The 15,750-nt window shown below is 51.8% G+C and overlaps 1 protein-coding gene across 2 annotated transcripts in view; it reads left to right on the forward strand.

Annotated features, from left to right (window-relative positions):
* Positions 1-15,750, forward strand: part of LOC139237904 (ras GTPase-activating protein nGAP-like) — a 107,337-nt gene that overhangs the window by 30,711 nt on the left and 60,876 nt on the right. The window contains exon 1 of one of the 2 annotated variants that reach the window (XM_070867196.1): positions 12,343-12,712. The exons of the other annotated variant lie outside the window; for it this stretch is intronic. Coding sequence (XP_070723297.1) covers positions 12,673-12,712 — 40 coding nt within the window. The 5' untranslated portion in view covers positions 12,343-12,672. Of the gene's footprint in view, positions 1-12,342; positions 12,713-15,750 lie in introns of those variants that run through there. 2 annotated transcript variants of the gene reach the window in all.

A 15,750-nucleotide genomic window follows, 5' to 3' on the forward strand; every position in this document is an offset into this window, starting at 1 on the left:
GACAGTACAACACTCCCTCAGTACCGCCCCTCCGACAGTGCAACACTCCCTCAGTACTGCCCCTCCGACAGTACAACACTTCCTCAGTACTGCCCCTCCGACAGTGGGAGCGTCAGCCTAGATTTTTGTGCTCAAGTTCCTGGAGTGGGACTTGAACCCATAACCTTCTGACTCAGAGGCGAGAGCGAGTGCTACCCACTGAGGCACAGCTGACACCTCAATAAAGTCTGCCGTCAGCCTCCTTTGTTCCAAAGACAACAACCCCAGCCTGTTATCACATCGTTAAAGGGCTTGGAACGCAAAACGTAACTGTCTGTGGCGAGTTTAATGGGCAAATGCAGCAAATTCCTATAAACTGGGGAGGCTAAGGTCGAGATAGTGTCTTCATAGAGCTAAGGCCAAGTAACACAGCTCTGCCAGCATATCCGTGTCGAGCTGTGACCATCTTGCACCTTGCCAGCCGTTGCTGCGACAGTTACCCAGAAATAACAGCGAGTGCCGTGAGACTCGCCGAGACCTCAGCAGCGAGCTCTGGTCCCAGCGCTATCGATACCGCCCACATGAATTTAAATATGGTCGGTTTAGGAGCTCTGCGGAACAAATATTGAGCGAAAGTTTCCGTGATCTAGTTCAAGGCTTGAATCAGACACAGAACTTGTAAACCGCGTTTGGACGTTGACCTGTGCCGAGCTAGCAGAAACACTCGAGATCAAACAGCCTTGCTCACCCGACTATACTTCGGAAGGATATCAAGGCCTTGGAAACATAGAAACATAGAAAATAGGTGCAGGAGTAGGCCATTCGGCCCTTCGAGCCTGCACCGCCATTCAATAAGATCACGGCTGATCATTCACCTCAGTACCCCTTTCCTGCTTTCTCTCCATACCCCTTGATCCCTTTGGCCGTAAGGGCCACATCTAACTCCCTTTTGAATATATCTAACGAACTGGCCTCAACAACTTTCTGTGGTAAAGAATTCCACAGGTTAACAATTCTCTGAGTGAAGAAGTTTCTCCTCATCTCGGTCCTAAATGGCTTACCCCGTATCCTTAGAGACTGTGACCCCTGGTTCTGGTCTTCCCCAACATTCTCCCTGCATCTAACCTGTCCAATCCCGTCGGAATTTTAAATGTTTTGATGAGATCCCCTCTCATCCTTCTAAATTCCAGTGAATATAAGTCTAGTCGATCCAGTCTTTCTTCGTATGTCAGTTCTGCCATCCCAGGAATCAGTCTGGTGAACCTTCGCTGCACGCCCTCAACAGCAAGAACGTCCTTCCTCAGATTAAGAGACCAAAACTGAGCACAATATTCCAGGTGAGGCCTCACCAAGGCCCTGTACAGCTGCAGTAAGACCTCCCTGCTCCTATAAATGTTTGGAGAGGGCGCAGAGGAGAGTTCACGAGGATGGTTCCAGGGATGAGGGACTTCAGTTATGAGGAGAGACTGGAGAAGCTGGGGTTGTTCTCCCTTGAGCAGAGAAGGGGAGATTTTAATCAAGGCGTTCAAGATTATCAAGGGTTTTGATAGAGTGGAGAGGGAGAAACTGTTTTTTGAGGCAGGAGGGTCGGTAACCAGAGGGACACAGATCGAAGGTAGTTAGCAAAAGGGGGCGATGAGGAGAATGTTTTTACGCAGCGAGTTGTTGTGATCGGGAACGCGCTGCCTGAAAGGGCGGTGGGAGCAGACTCAATCATAACTTTCAACCAGGAATTGGATTAATAATCGATGTAACTATTTGTACTGCACTTTTTTTTGACAGAACAGGCGTCCTGCAGGGCTGTGGGGAAAGAGCGGGGGAGGGGGAGTGGGACTGATTGGATCGTTGGTTCACAGAGCTGGCACAGGCATGATGGGCTGAGTGGCCTCCTCCTGTGCTCGAAGATTCCATGACCTACCCGTAGACAGAGAGCCTCTTGGCCATTGCAGCAGGAGCTGGCCCAATGGCGGTGGGTCCCGATCCCAGCCCGGGATTTGGAAGGGGAACGGAGAGAAACAGGAAATCACCTCAACGCGGCTGGGAACAGAGGCTGCAGTTAAGCAGTGGTCCAGCAGGTGGGGCTGTTTGTTGCTGTGACACACGGGACAAATGCCTATAGGCCCACATCGAGAAGGTTCCTCCGATCCAAACGCCAAGACTTAACTCTTACACACCCTGAACGGGAAAAGTAAAGGGAAGGGTGAGGGGGGCCACCAGATAGAGGTCATTAAAATGATGATAGGTTGACGTAGAGATGTTTCCATTTGTGCGGGGTGCCCACAACCAGAGGCCATCAATATAAGACAGTCACTAATACGCCCAATGGGGAATTCAGGAGAAACTTCTTTACCCAGAGAGCGGTGAGAATGTGGAACTCGCTGCCACAGGGAGGGGTTGAGGTTAAATCGATGCATTTAAAGGGGAGGATGGATAAACAACGCCTCGATTTTAAAATTCTCATCCTTGTTTTCAAATCCCTCCAAGGCCCTCGCCCCTCCCTATCTCTGTAATCTCCTCCAGCCCCACAACCCCCCGAGATGTCTGCGCTCCTCTAATTCTGCCCTCCTGAACATCCCTGATTATAATCACTCCACCATCGGTGGCCGTGCCTTCTGTTGCCTGGGCCCCAAGCTCTGGAACTCCCTCCCTATAACTCTCCGCCTCTCTCTCCTACAACAAGGAAGAAAAAAAGAAAGACCTGCATTTATATAGTGTCTTTCACAACCACCGGACATCTCACAGTGTTTTACAGCCAATGAAGTACTTTTGGAGTGTGGTCACTGTTGTAATGTGGGAAACGCGGCAGCCAATTTGCGCACAGCAAGCTCCCACACACAGCAATGTGATAATGACCAGATAATCATTTGTTGTGTTGATTGAGGGATAAATATTGGCCCCAGGACACCGGGGAGAACTCCCCTGCTCTTCTTCAAAATAGTGTCATGGGATCTTTTACATCTTCCTCCTACAGTGGAACACTCCCTCAGTACTACCCCTCCGACAATGCGGCGCTCCCTCAGTACTGCCCCTCCGACAGTGCGGCGCTCCCTCAATACTGCCCCTCTGACAGTGTGCCGCTCCCTCAGTACTGCCCCTCTGACAGTGCGCCGCTCCCTCAGTACTGACCCTCCGACAGTGCAGCGCTCCCTCAGCACTGCCCCTCCGACAGTGCTGCACTCCCTCAGTACTGCCCCTCCAACAGTGCAACACTCCCTCAGCACTGCCCCCCCGACAGTGCAACGTTCCCTCATTACTGTCTCTCCAACAGTGCAACGCTCCCTCAGTACTGCCCCTCCGACAGTGCGGCACTCCCTCAGCACTGCCCCTCTGACAGTCCGTCGCTCCCTCAGTACTGCGCCCTGATAGTGCGGCGCTCCCTCAGTACTGCCTCTCCGACAGTGCGGCGCTCCCTCAGTACTGCCCCTCCGACAGTGCAACACTCCGTCAGTACTACCCCTCCGACAGTACAACACTCCCTCAGTACCGCCCCTCCGACAGTGCAACACTCCCTCAGTACTACCCCTCCGACAGTACAACACTCCCTCAGTACTGCCCCTCCGACAGTGGGAGCGTCAGCCTAGATTTTTGTGCTCAAGTTCCTGGAGTGGGACTTGAACCCATAACCTTCTGACTCAGAGGCGAGAGCGAGTGCTACCCACTGAGCCACAGCTGACACCTCAATAAAGTCTGCCGTCAGCCTCCTTTGTTCCAAAGACAACAACCCCAGCCTGTTATCACATCGTTAAAGGGCTTGGAACGCAAAACGTAACTGTCTGTGGCGAGTTTAATGGGCAAATGCAGCAAATTCCTATAAACTGGGGAGGCTAAGGTCGAGATAGTGTCTTCATAGAGCTAAGGCCAAGCAACACAGCTCTGCCAGCATATCCGTGTCGAGCTGTGACCATCTTGCACCTTGCCAGCCGTCGCTGCGACAGTTACCCAGAAATAACAGCGAGTGCCGTGAGACTCGCCGAGACCTCAGCAGCGAGCTCTGGTCCCAGCGCTATCGATACCGCCCACATGAATTTAAATATGGTCGGTTTAGGAGCTCTGCGGAACAAATATTGAGCGAAAGTTTCCGTGATCTAGTTCAAGGCTTGAATCAGACACAGAACTCGTAAACCGCGTTTGGACGTTGACCTGTGCCGAGCTAGCAGAAACACTCGAGATCAAACAGCCTTGCTCACCCGACTATACTTCGGAAGGATATCAAGGCCTTGGAAACATAGAAACATCGAAAATAGGTGCAGGAGCAGGCCATTCGGCCCTTCGAGCCTGCACCGCCATTCAATAAGATCACGGCTGATCATTCACCTCAGTACCGCTTTCCTGCTTTCTCTCCATACCCCTTGATCCCTTTGGCCGTAAGGGCCACATCTAACTCCCTTTTGAATATATCTAACGAACTGGCCTCAACAACTTTCTGTGGTAGAGAATTCCACAGGTTAACAATTCTCTGAGTGAAGAAGTTTCTCCTCATCTCGGTCCTAAATGGCTTACCCCGTATCCTTAGAGACTGTGACCCCTGGTTCTGGTCTTCCCCAACATTCTCCCTGCATCTAACCTGTCCAATCCCGTCGGAATTTTAAATGTTTTGATGAGATCCCCTCTCATCCTTCTAAATTCCAGTGAATATAAGTCTAGTCGATCCAGTCTTTCTTCATATGTCAGTTCTGCCATCCCAGGAATCAGTCTGGTGAACCTTCGCTGCACGCCCTCAACAGCAAGAACGTCCTTCCTCAGATTAAGAGACCAAAACTGAGCACAATATTCCAGGTGAGGCCTCACCAAGGCCCTGTACAGCTGCAGTAAGACCTCCCTGCTCCTATACTCAAATGTTTGGAGAGGGCGCAGAGGAGAGTTCACGAGGATGGTTCCAGGGATGAGGGACTTCAGTTATGAGGAGAGACTGGAGAAGCTGGGGTTGTTCTCCCTTGAGCAGAGAAGGGGAGATTTTAATCAAGGCGTTCAAGATTATCAAGGGTTTTGATAGAGTGGAGAGGGAGAAACTGTTTTTTGAGGCAGGAGGGTCGGTAACCAGAGGGACACAGATCGAAGGTAGTTAGCAAAAGGGGGCAATGAGGAGAATGTTTTTACGCAGCGAGTTGTTGTGATCGGGAACGCGCTGCCTGAAAGGGCGGTGGGAGCAGACTCAATCATAACTTTCAAACAGGAATTGGATTAATAATCGATGTAACTATTTGTACTGCACTTTTTTTTGACAGAACAGGCGTCCTGCAGGGCTGTGGGGAAAGAGCGGGGGAGGGGGAGTGGGACTGATTGGATCGTTGGTTCACAGAGCTGGCACAGGCATGATGGGCTGAGTAGCCTCCTCCTGTGCTCGAAGATTCCATGACCTACCCGTAGACAGAGAGCCTCTTGGCCATTGCAGCAGGAGCTGGCCCAATGGCGGTGGGTCCCGATCCCAGCCCGGGATTTGGAAGGGGAACGGAGGGAAACAGGAAACCACCTCAACGCGGCTGGGAACAGAGGCTGCAGTTCAGCAGTGGTCCAGCAGGTGGGGCTGTTTGTTGCTGTGACACACGGGACAAATGCCTATAGGCCCACATCGAGAAGGTTCCTCCGATCCAAACGCCAAGACTTAACTCTTACACACCCTGAACGGGAAAAGTAAAGGGAAGGGTGAGGGGGGCCACCAGATAGAGGTCATTAAAATGATGATAGGTTGACGTAGAGATGTTTCCATTTGTGCGGGGAGCCCACAACCAGAGGCCATCAATATAAGACAGTCACTAATACGCCCAATGGGGAATTCAGGAGAAACTTCTTTACCCAGAGAGCGGTGAGAATGTGGAACTCGCTGCCACAGGGAGGGGTTGAGGTTAAATCGATGCATTTAAAGGGGAGGATGGATAAACAACGTCTCGATTTTAAAATTCTCATCCTTGTTTTCAAATCCCTCCAAGGCCCTCGCCCCTCCCTATCTCTGTAATCTCCTCCAGCCCCACAACCCCCCGAGATGTCTGCGCTCCTCTAATTCTGCCCTCCTGAACATCCCTGATTATAATCACTCCACCATCGGTGGCCGTGCCTTCTGTTGCCTGGGCCCCAAGCTCTGGAACTCCCCCCCTAAAACTCTCCGCCTCTCTCTCCTACAACAAGGAAGAAAAAAAGAAAGACCTGCATTTATATAGTGTCTTTCACAACCACCGGACATCTCACAGTGTTTTACAGCCAATGAAGTACTTTTGGAGTGTGGTCACTGTTGTAATGTGGGAAACGCGGCAGCCAATTTGCGCACAGCAAACTCCCACACACAGCAATGTGATAATGACCAGATAATCATTTGTTGTGTTGATTGAGGGATAAATATTGGCCCCAGGACACCGGGGAGAACTCCCCTGCTCTTCTTCAAAATAGTGTCATGGGATCTTTTACATCTTCCTCCTACAGTGGAACACTCCCTCAGTACTACCCCTCCGACAATGCGGCGCTCCCTCAGTACTGCCCCTCCGACAGTGCGGCGCTCCCTCAATACTGCCCCTCTGACAGTGTGCCGCTCCCTCAGTACTGCCCCTCTGACAGTGCGCCGCTCCCTCAGTACTGACTCTCCGACAGTGCAGCGCTCCCTCAGCACTGCCCCTCCGACAGTGCTGCACTCCCTCAGTACTGCCCCTCCAACAGTGCAACACTCTCTCAGCACTGCCCCCCCGACAGTGCAACGCTCCCTCATTACTGTCTCTCCAACAGTGCAACGCTCCCTCAGTACTGCCCCTCCGACAGTGCGGCACTCCCTCAGCACTGCCCCTCTGACAGTCCGGCGCTCCCTCAGTACTGCGCCCTGATAGTGCGGCGCTCCCTCAGTACTGCCTCTCCGACAGTGCGGCGCTCCCTCAGTACTGCCCCTCCGACAGTACGGCGTTCCCTCAGCACTGTCCCTCTGACAGTGCGGCACTCCCTCAGTATGGGCCCTCCAACAGTGCGGCGCTCCCTCGGTTCTGCTCCCCCGACTGTGCGGCGTTTCCTCAGTACTGTCCCTCCGACAGTGTGGTGCTCCCTCAGTACTGTCCCTCCGACAGTGCGACGCTCCCTCAGTATGGGCCCTCCGGCAGTGCGACGCTCCCTCAGTACTGCCCCTCCGACAGTGCAGCGCTCCCTCAGCACTGCCCCTCCGACAGTGCTGCACTCCCTCAGTACTGCCCCTCCAACAGTGCAACACTCTCTCAGCACTGCCCCCCCGACAGTGCAACGCTCCCTCATTACTGTCTCTCCAACAGTGCAACGCTCCCTCAGTACTGCCCCTCCGACAGTGCGGCACTCCCTCAGCACTGCCCCTCTGACAGTCCGGCGCTCCCTCAGTACTGCGCCCTGATAGTGCGGCGCTCCCTCAGTACTGCGCCCTGATAGTGCGGCGCTCCCTCAGTACTGCCCCTCCGACAGTACGGCGTTCCCTCAGCACTGTCCCTCTGACAGTGTGGCACTCCCTCAGTACTGCTCCCCCAACAGTGCGGCGCTCCCTCAGTAGTGGCCCTCTGACAGAGTGGCGTCCCTCAGTACTGCCCCTCCGACAGTCCGGCGCTCCCTCAGTATGGGCCCTCCAACAGTGCGGCGCTCCCTCGGTTCTGCGCCCCCGACTGTACGGCGTTTCCTCAGTACTATCCCTCCGACAGTGTGGTGCTCCCTCAGTACTGCCCCTCCGGTAGTGCGACGCTCCCTCAGTATGGGCCCTCCGACAGTGCGACGCTCCCTCAGTACTGCCCCTCCGACAGTGCGGTTCTCCCTCAGCACTGCCCCTCTGTCAGTGCGACACTCCCTCAGTACTAATCCTCCGACAGTGCGGCGCACTCCTTAAGACTCTCCTTAAAACCTACCTCTATGACCAAGCTTCCTGTCCTGATGTCTCCTTATGCGGCTCGGGGTCAAATGTTGTTTTACGACACTCCTGTGAAGCGCCCTGGGATGTTTTACTATGTTAAAGGCGCTATATAAATACAATTTGCTGTTGTTGAGGGAGAAAGGAATAGAAGGATGTGTCGATGGGGTGAGATGAAGAGGGGTGGGAGGGGTCTGGTGTGGAACATAAACACCGGCACAGAGCGGTGGGATCAATGGTCTATTTCTGTGCGATACATTCTGTGCAATGTTAGCTGAACATCTTGAGTTGTCTAAAGAAGCCCTTAATGATGTGAAGTGATTGACAACGGCCTATATCTTGGCTGTTGCTCTAATTCCGCGTATCCGATGGGCGAGATAACAGGAGGCAGACTCGGCTGCGGGAAATGACTCATGCTCTTGAGAAACGAGGCAGCTTAATCCGTTTAACAAGGTATTCGAGCCCTAAGCAAGTTTGAAAGGGCCTTAACAAGTATTCAGGTCGACAGCACCTATTATCATTTTGTAACTTGCATCACTCGTTCTGTAGAACGCACTCCCCCAACGGATTAAAAAAAAAATATTAATTAACAACGACACGGCATTGTAGTAAGGACATTCATTAATTAAACTAAAGGGTACAATCCTAAAGGGGTTACATGAGCAGAGAGACCTGGGGGGTATATGTGGACAAATCGTTGAAGGTGGCAGGGCAGGTTGAGAAAGTGGTTAAAAAAGCTTACGGGATGCTGGGCTTCATAAATAGAGGCATAGAGTACAAAAGTGTGGAATTTATGATGAACCTCCATAAAACACTGGTTCGGCCTCAACTGGAGTATTGTGTCCAATTCTGGGCACCGCAGGATGTGAAGGCCTTCGAGAGGGAGCAGAAAAGATTTAGGAGAATGGTCCCAGGGATGAGGGACTTCAGTGACGTGGATAGATTGGAGAAGCTGGGGTTGTTCTCCTTGGAGCAGAGAAGGTCGAGAGGAGATTTGATCGAGGTGTTCAAAACCACGACGGGTCTGGACAGAGTAGGTCGAGAGAAACTGTTCCCATTGGTGGAAGGGTGGAGAACCAGAGGACACACAGATTTAAGGCGATTGGCAGAAGAACCAAAGGCGACACGAGGGAAAACGTTTTTACGCAGCGAGTGGTTAGGATCTGGAATGTGCTGCCTGAGAGGGTGGTGGAGGCAGACTCAATCGTGGCTTTCAAAAGGGAGTTGGATGAGTGCCTGATGGACAAAGAATGTGCAGGGTTACGGGGAAAGGGCGGGGGAGTGGGACTGGCTGAAGTGCCCTTGCAGAGAGCCGGCACGGGCTCAATGGGCCGAATGGCCTCCTCCTGTGCTGGAATCGTTCTGTGATTCTCTGACATCCAGGTGACATAATGATGGGTTTCAGTCTTATCTATGTTTATGCAGCTTATCCCCATGACTCAGTTGATTGGTATACTGTGTGTTGTGGTTAAACGGACCAGGAACTAACTACAGTCAAGTCACGGAACCATAGCAATTTACAGCACGGAAGGAGGCCATTTCGGCCCATCGTGTCCGTGCTGGCCTACAATGAGCTACCCAGCCTAATCCCACTTTCCAGCTCTGGGTCCGTAGCCCTGTAGGTTACGGCACTTCAGGTGCACATCCAAGTACTTTTTAAATGTGGTGAGGGTTTCTACCTCTACCACCCTTTCAGGCAGTGAGTTCCAGTGGGTGAAGAAATTTCCCCTCAAATCCCCTCTAAACCTCCCCCCATTTACTTTAAATCGATGCCCCCTGGTTGTTGACCCCTCTGCTAAGGGAAATAGGTCCGTCCTATCCACTCTATCCAGGCCCCTCATAATTTTATACACCTCAATAAGGTCTCCCCTCAGCCTCCTCTGTTCCAAAGAAAACAAGCCCAGCCTATCCAATCTTTCCTCATCGCTAAAATTCTCCAGTCCCGGCAACATCCTCGTAAATCTCCTCTGTACCCTCTCCAGTGCAATCACATCCTTCCTGTAATGTGGTGACCAGAACTGCACGCAGTACTCCAGCTGTGGCCTAACTGGTGCTTTATACAGTTCAAGCATAACCTTCCTTGCTCTTGTATTCTATGCCTCGACTAATAAAGGCAAGTATCCCGTATGCCTTCTTAACCACCTTATTTACCTGGCCTGCTACCTTCAGGGATCTGTGGACCTGCACTTCAAGGTCCCTCTGTTCCTCTTCGCCTGTTGTACACCAAATTAGTTGGCTCCAGGGCAGCGGTTAGGGCTCTACAGTGGTCCCAGTATGCTGAGGGAAAGCTGAAATCAGTCAAGGCTTCACTTATGTGGAGAGATTGAAGAAGCTTGGATTGTCTTATGAAGAAAGGTTGAGCAGGTTGGGCCTGTGCTCATTGGAGTTTAGAAGAATGAGAGGTGATCTTATTGAAACGTATATGTTTCTGAGAGGGCTGGACAGGGTGGATGCAGAGAGGATGTTTCCACTCGTGGGGTAGTCTAGAACTAGGGGGCATAGTCTCAGAATAAGGGGTCGCCCTAAACAGAAATGAGGAGGAATTTATTCTCTCGGAGGGTCGTGAATCTGTGGAATTCTCTGCCCCAGGGAGCTGTGGAGGCTGGGTCATTGAATATATTTAAGGCGGAGATAGACAGATTTTTGAGCGACAAGGGAGTGAAGGGTTATGGGGAGCGGGCAGGGAAGTGGAGCTGAGTCCATGATCGGATCAGCCATGATCTTGTTGAATGGCGGAGCAGGCTCGAGGGGCCAATTGGCCGACTCCTGCTCCTATTTCTTATTTCTTATTTCTCCAGAGAAGGTTAAGGCAAGATTTAATGGAGGTGCTCAAAATCATAAGGGGTATTGATAGAGTAAATCTTCATCATCATCGGCAGTCCCTCGGAATCGAGGAAAACTTGCTTCCACTCTTAACATGAGTCCTTAGGTGGCTGAACAGTCCAATACGAGAGCCACAGTCCCTGTCACAGGTGGGACAGACAGTGGTTGAGGGAAAGGGAGGGTGGGACTGGTTTGCTGCACGCTCCTTCCGCTGCCTGCGCTTGATTTCTGCATGCTCTCGGCGATGAGACTCGAGGTGCTCAGCGCCCTCCCGGATGCACTTCCTCCACTTAGGGCGGACTGGTCTTTGGGCCAGGGACTACCAGGTGTCGGTGGGAATGTTGCACTTTATCAGGGAGGCTTTGAGGGTGTCTCCTGTAACGTTTCCTCTGCCCACCTTTGGCTCATTTGCCGTGAAGGAGTTCCGAGTAGAGCGCTTGCTTTGGGAGTCTCATGTCTGGCATGCTGACAATGTGGCCCGCCCAGCGGAGCTGGTCGAGTGTGGTCAGTGCTTCAGTGCGAGGGATGTTGGCCTGGTCGAGGACACTAATGTTGGTGCGTTTGTCCTCCCAGGGGATTTGTAGGATCTTGCAGAGACATCGTTGGCGGTATTCCTCCAGCGACTTGAGGTGTCTACTGTACATGGTCCATGTCTCTGAGCCATACAGGAGGGCGGGCATTACTACAGCCCTGTAGACCATGAGCTTGGTGGCAGTTTTGAGGGTCTGGTCTTCAAACACTTCTTTCCCCAGGCGGCCGAAGGCTACACTGGCACACTGGAGGCGGCGTTGGATCTCGACATCGATGCCTGCTCTTGTTGATAAGAGGCTCTTGAGGTACGGGAAATGGTCCACGTTGTCCAGGGCCGCGCCGTGGGTCTTGATGACTGGGGGGCAGTGCTGTGAGGAGAGGACAGGCTGGTGGAGGACCTTTGTCTTACTGATGTTTAGGGTAAGGCCCATGCTTTCGTACGCCTCAATAAATTCGGCGACTTTGTCCTGGAGTTCAGCCTCTGTATGTGCGCAGATGCAGGCGTCGTCCGTATACTGTAGCTCGACGACAGGTGGTCTTGGGGTGGTCTTGGGGTGGTCTTGGACCTGGCCTGGAGTCGACGAAGGTTGAACAGGTTCCCACTGGTTCTGTAGTTTAGTTCCACTCCAGCGGGGAGCTTGTTGACTGACAGAGTAATTAAGGAGAAACTGTTTCCATTGGCAGAGAGTGCGGGGGGGGGTCGTTCGGTAACCAGAGGGACACAGATTTAAGGCGATTGAGAAAAGAACCCGAGGGGGAGATGAGGAGAATTTGTTTTTGCGCAGCGAGTTGTTGTGATCGGGAACGCGCTGCCTTGAAAGGGCGGTGGGAGCAGATTCAACAGTAACTTCCAAACGGGAATTGGATAAATATTTGAATGGAAGAAATGTGCAGGGCTGTGGGGAAAGAGCGAGGGGTGGAGTGGGACCAATTGGATCGCTCTGTCACAGGCACGATGGGCCGAATGGCCTCCTCCTGTGCCTGTGTGACTCTGCATTTCCTGTTGTATTTGGTTGTCGAGCTGACTGGGAAATGACTGCACAGCTTGTCGTGGACCGAAGAGGCAATCTGGCTGTGAATCAGGGGAAGTTTTTTTCTGGCTGCGAAGGCAAGTCGCGGGCGAGCACAGGAAGTAGCGAAGGTAGAAACTCGTCAACGGGCTCGGGGCTGAATATTTCCCCTTGAATCGGACCAATGTGGTTCACGTGACCGGGTGAGGTTGGGTGTCAGTTGCAAACAAATTGGCATACGCCGCTCTCGGATGCGAGGGGTGGTGTGTTGCAGGGTAGAGTCAGTGCGACTTTTGGCCACCGGCTCCAGAGAGGCTGAGCGTGTCACGTCTTCAAGAGAAGCCCACGGGTTCTGCAAGAACAACAACAAAAAAAAAAAAATCCCCCACACAGGAACGGTGTTGGCAAAGCTTGCCTCAAACAGCAGTGACTGCGACAGAGACGCTCCAGTGTAACGTTGAACCCCGGGATCAATCGCCGCAGCCACATCTCACGATGGCGTTGAAGCGATGGTTAGTCTGTGGGCTACAGCAAGGTAAGACATGACTTGTTAGTGCTGTGCCCCATCACAGGGCAGCCGCTGACAGAATCGCTCCACTCCTTTGATGCTTTTGGACGCGGAAACTTAACAGAAAAGAAAAATAATACTTTGAAAGTGTTTTTTTCCCCAGTCTGTAACTTAAGTTTGCCCACAATCAATCTGGAAAGAGAAGTGCATTTGTGGAAACAGGTATGATAAAATCGTTAGCATCCACTGGAATAAACAGTCCCTATTATTCAAAAATAGCTGTCAAAGCCCACTGTATATCGGCATTCCTCTTAATAAGCCACAAATGGTGCCTGTTAATGGGGGCTGTGAATAAATGGGAATCCTTCACAGACGCTTTCACAGGAAGCGCTCGATAGATTTTGCTTAATGGGGTACCCTGATAAATGGGACACAATTAATTTACTTCTGGGGGCGGGGGTGTTACAATTAACAGGTGTGAGACAGTACTGAAACGGATGCAAACAGCGTCATTCTGTCTGAGGAAGATGAGGGATGTTTTAGAAAGCTTGATATTTTAGAGGTCAGGAAAGAGGGCGAATTTAACATTGGCTTTCTACATTCCCAAATAGTTTTCATTCGTATTTATACATCGGTGGCAGGTTAAAGACAGAAAGACTCCAGGGATTGAGTCCATAATCCAGGCTGACATACCCAATCTAGTGCTGAGGGAGCGCCGCACTGTCGGAGGGGCAGTACTGAGGGAGCGCCGCACTGTCGGAGGGGCAGTACTGAGGGAGCGCCGTACTGTCGGAGGGGCAGTACTGAGGGAGGGCCGCACTGTCGGAGGGGCAGTACTGAGGGAGCGCCGCACTGTCGGAGGGGCAGTACTGAGGGAGCGCCGTACTGTCGGAGGGGCAGTACTGAGGGAGGGCCGCACTGTCGGAGGGGCAGTACTGAGGGAGCGCCGCACTGTCGGAGGGGCAGTACTGAGGGAGCACCGCACTGTCGGAGGGACAGTACTGAGGGAGCGCCGCACTGTCGGAGGGGCAGTACTGAGGGAGCGCCGCACTGTCGGAGGGGCAGTACTGAGGGAGCGCCGCACTGTCGGAGGGGCAGTACTGAGGGAGCGCCGCACTGTCGGAGGGGCAGTACTGAGGGAGCGCCGCACTGTCGGAGGTGCCGAATTTCGGATGAAACATTAAACCGAGGCCCCGTCTGCCCTCTCAGGTGGATGTAAAAGATCCCAGGGCACAATTTCGAAGAAGAGCAGGGGAGTTCTCCCTGGTGTCCTGGGCCCAATATTTATCCTTCAACCAACATCACAAAAACAGATTATCTGGTCATTATCCCATTGCTGTGTGTGGGAGCTTGCTGTGCGCAAATTGGCTGCTTGTCGTGAATCTATTTTTCTACATTACAACAGTGACTCTGCTTCAAAAGTACTTCAACGGCTGTAAAGCGCTTTGAGACGACCGGTGGTTGTGAAAGACTTTGGTTGTTTCTTAGTAATCTTGCTTTATCAGCTCTAGTTTTGACAGATTTGAGGTTAGAGCCATTTTTTGCAACTCTTAGGTGGAGCACCCTTCAGGGCTCAGAAAGAACGGTTTGTACACAATGTCCTTTACTGCTGCAGGAACTCTGCGATCAGCTAACGGCTGGTGAGACTCTGGAGATATCCTGGAATTAGTGGAGAGTTGGTTCCCCTGATAAATGAGACAATGCTAACATTTTGTTTTTTTTTGCTGCTTGCTTTTCTTGTGTAGTGATGAGGAACTGGAAGACGCACTTCCTATTGAATATCTTATCTCAAACAAGCTCTGCTGTTGCAACATCGCTCATGAGTATTGTGCTTCTTCAAGTTCCCAGCCTTTGTTAAAATTGATTTCTGCAGGCGTGTGCTGTTATGCCGCAGGCAGCGACAGCGAGGGTGTCTGCGAGATGGAGATGGAGTGTGTGTGTCTGCGATTAACTAACCTAATGCTTTTAGATTTGTGCATGGCCAACTAGAAAGCGATATATTGTGCGCTGCTCCTCCACTTTTATCTTCAGACTGGGAACAAGGTCTCCATAGGTGTGCTGGGCCTTACTGATACGAAATAGGTATTGACATCACTGCATCAGCCAATGAGTTGGAGGCAAGGGACGGGACTCAGGGCAGGACTCACAACAAACAGAGTCTGGTTACTCAACAAACAAAGTCTATTTACTCCACAAATAGAGTCTATTTACTCCACAAACAGAGTCTATTTACCCAACAATCAACAAACAGAGTCTATTTACTCAACAATCAACAAACAGAGTCTATTTACCCAACAAATAGAGTCTATTTACTCAAGAAACAGAGTCTATTTACTCAACAATCAGCAAAGTCTATTTATCCAACAATCAACAAACAGAGTCCATTTACCCAACAAGCAACAAACATAGTCTATTTACCCAACAAACAGAGTCTATTACTCAAGAAACAGAGTCTATTTATCCAACAATCAACAAACAGAGTCTATTTACTCAACAATCAACAAACAGAGTCTATTTACCCAACAGACAACAAACAGAGTCCATTTACTCAACAATCAACAAACAGAGTCTATTTACCCAACAAGCAGAGTCTATTTAACAAACAGCATCATCAGGACCCAGGTCGCCGTTTGTGGAGTGTGGGCAGCAGCATCGCCGGGGTCCTGGTCAGCAGAGGAGCGAGAAGGTTGTGGCGGACTTGCGACAGTGATTGGGGTGGAGGAGCGATGAGGGATTGTGGCTGAGATTTGGTGGGTGATCGTGGCGGAGGTGCTGTGAGTGTTTTTGTGATGGAAGAGCGGTGAGAGATCGTGGCGGAGGTGCTGCGAGTGTTTTTGTGGCGGAATAGCGGTGAGGGATCGTGGCGGAGGTGTGGCGAATGAAGGTTCGGGGCCAGAAGAGACGAGGGTCCCAGGGGCAGCACGGGCCCAGCACACACTGCGCGATATGTGTGCGCACTGGGTCCGTGCAGCAGAGCTGGTCTCCAGTCGTCCTGGTTAACCCTCGCCACTGGACCAAGACCTCGCTCTGTCAAGCCCGTGTGGTGGCTGGTGTGCAACGGCCAC

The sequence above is a fragment of the Pristiophorus japonicus genome, chromosome 24 (assembly GCF_044704955.1).
Source record: "Pristiophorus japonicus isolate sPriJap1 chromosome 24, sPriJap1.hap1, whole genome shotgun sequence".
NCBI lineage: Eukaryota > Metazoa > Chordata > Chondrichthyes > Pristiophoridae > Pristiophorus > Pristiophorus japonicus.